The sequence below is a fragment of the Entamoeba nuttalli genome (genome assembly GCF_000257125.1).
Source record: "Entamoeba nuttalli P19 unplaced genomic scaffold asmbl_10060, whole genome shotgun sequence".
Taxonomy (NCBI): domain Eukaryota; phylum Evosea; order Mastigamoebida; family Endamoebidae; genus Entamoeba; species Entamoeba nuttalli.
In genome coordinates, this window is record NW_008579980.1 from 1 (window position 1) to 1,081 (window position 1,081).

Genomic DNA, 1,081 nt, shown 5'->3' on the forward strand with positions numbered 1-1,081 from the left:
AACAATATGGCTTTTCTTCTAATCCTTTAAAGGAAAGAAACAATTTTTACTAATGCATGTATTTAAAAAGTATAAAAAAAATTTTATGGAAAACACTAGAATTAAATAACTAAATTTGATTGTACTAACGAGTTACTCCACAGGCGGTAAATCATCCGGGTAACCACCATTTTGCAATAGACTTCGAACTAAAACTTTGGCAAGAATGTATTGATGAGCATTTAACGATCCATTTTTACCAGAATCAGCAATGGACCAGATCTTTTTCAAAGCTTTCTTATCTGCTCCAGTAGCCATCAGTGGAGCAAAACAGTCTTTACCATTAACCTTACCCTCTTCGTTCTTTGGTAATTTATCAAATTCCTTTTGGTAAGCAAAAATTTCATCGTCAGTTACTTCTAAAATATCCATACATTTTTCATAACCAGTTGATGCTTCAAATGGGTTAGAAGAAGAAGACAAACTATCTTCCATTGGATATTTCTTTAATAACATCGGAATATCAGTACCGAGTACGTCATCAATAGAAGCAATAAGCTTCGTATCTAACTTAGGGAATTTAGTAAAATCAAGTTCATTTAATTTTTCTTTATAAAGCTGGATTGGTGGGAAATCACCAGCAGCCAAATTATATTTTCTCATAATAATATTAAAGACATTATTCAAATCAGCAATAAGCTCTGCCTTCTTTTTTTCTTTACCAAATGTTGGCATTTGTTCACGAAGATATGACGTAATGTATGCATTTGTTTTAGCTAATCTAGCACGTTTACATAATTCATTAACTTTACGAACAGTAGCTTGTTTTGGTAATGCATGAAGATCATACATCAAATCATCACGTTCTTTTTCAAATAAAGAAGTAAATAAAGTATCTTTAAATGGTTGATCCCAGAATGAAGAGACATAGACTCTAAGACATTCTGGTGTTTGCATAACTTTACCAAGTGACCACATAAGAGCTCCATATACTCTCATTAATTGTTGTGAGTCAATAGAATCTGCTTTATTCAATACAATTTTCATTTTTTCTGAGTGTTTCTTAACAGACTCAATAACTCCTTTAAATTCATCAGAAATA

The 1,081-nt window shown here is 31.4% G+C and overlaps 1 protein-coding gene across 1 annotated transcript in view; it reads right to left on the bottom strand.

The window, feature by feature from the left end:
• Positions 1-132: 132 nt before the first annotated feature.
• Positions 133-1,081, bottom strand: part of ENU1_210180 (ENTH domain containing protein, putative) — a gene marked incomplete at both ends in the record, with an annotated part of 1,554 nt that continues 605 nt past the window's right edge. Inside the window, one exon of the mRNA XM_008862354.1 lies at positions 133-1,081. This exon is cut by the window's right edge and continues 605 nt beyond it. Coding sequence (XP_008860576.1) covers positions 133-1,081 — 949 coding nt within the window.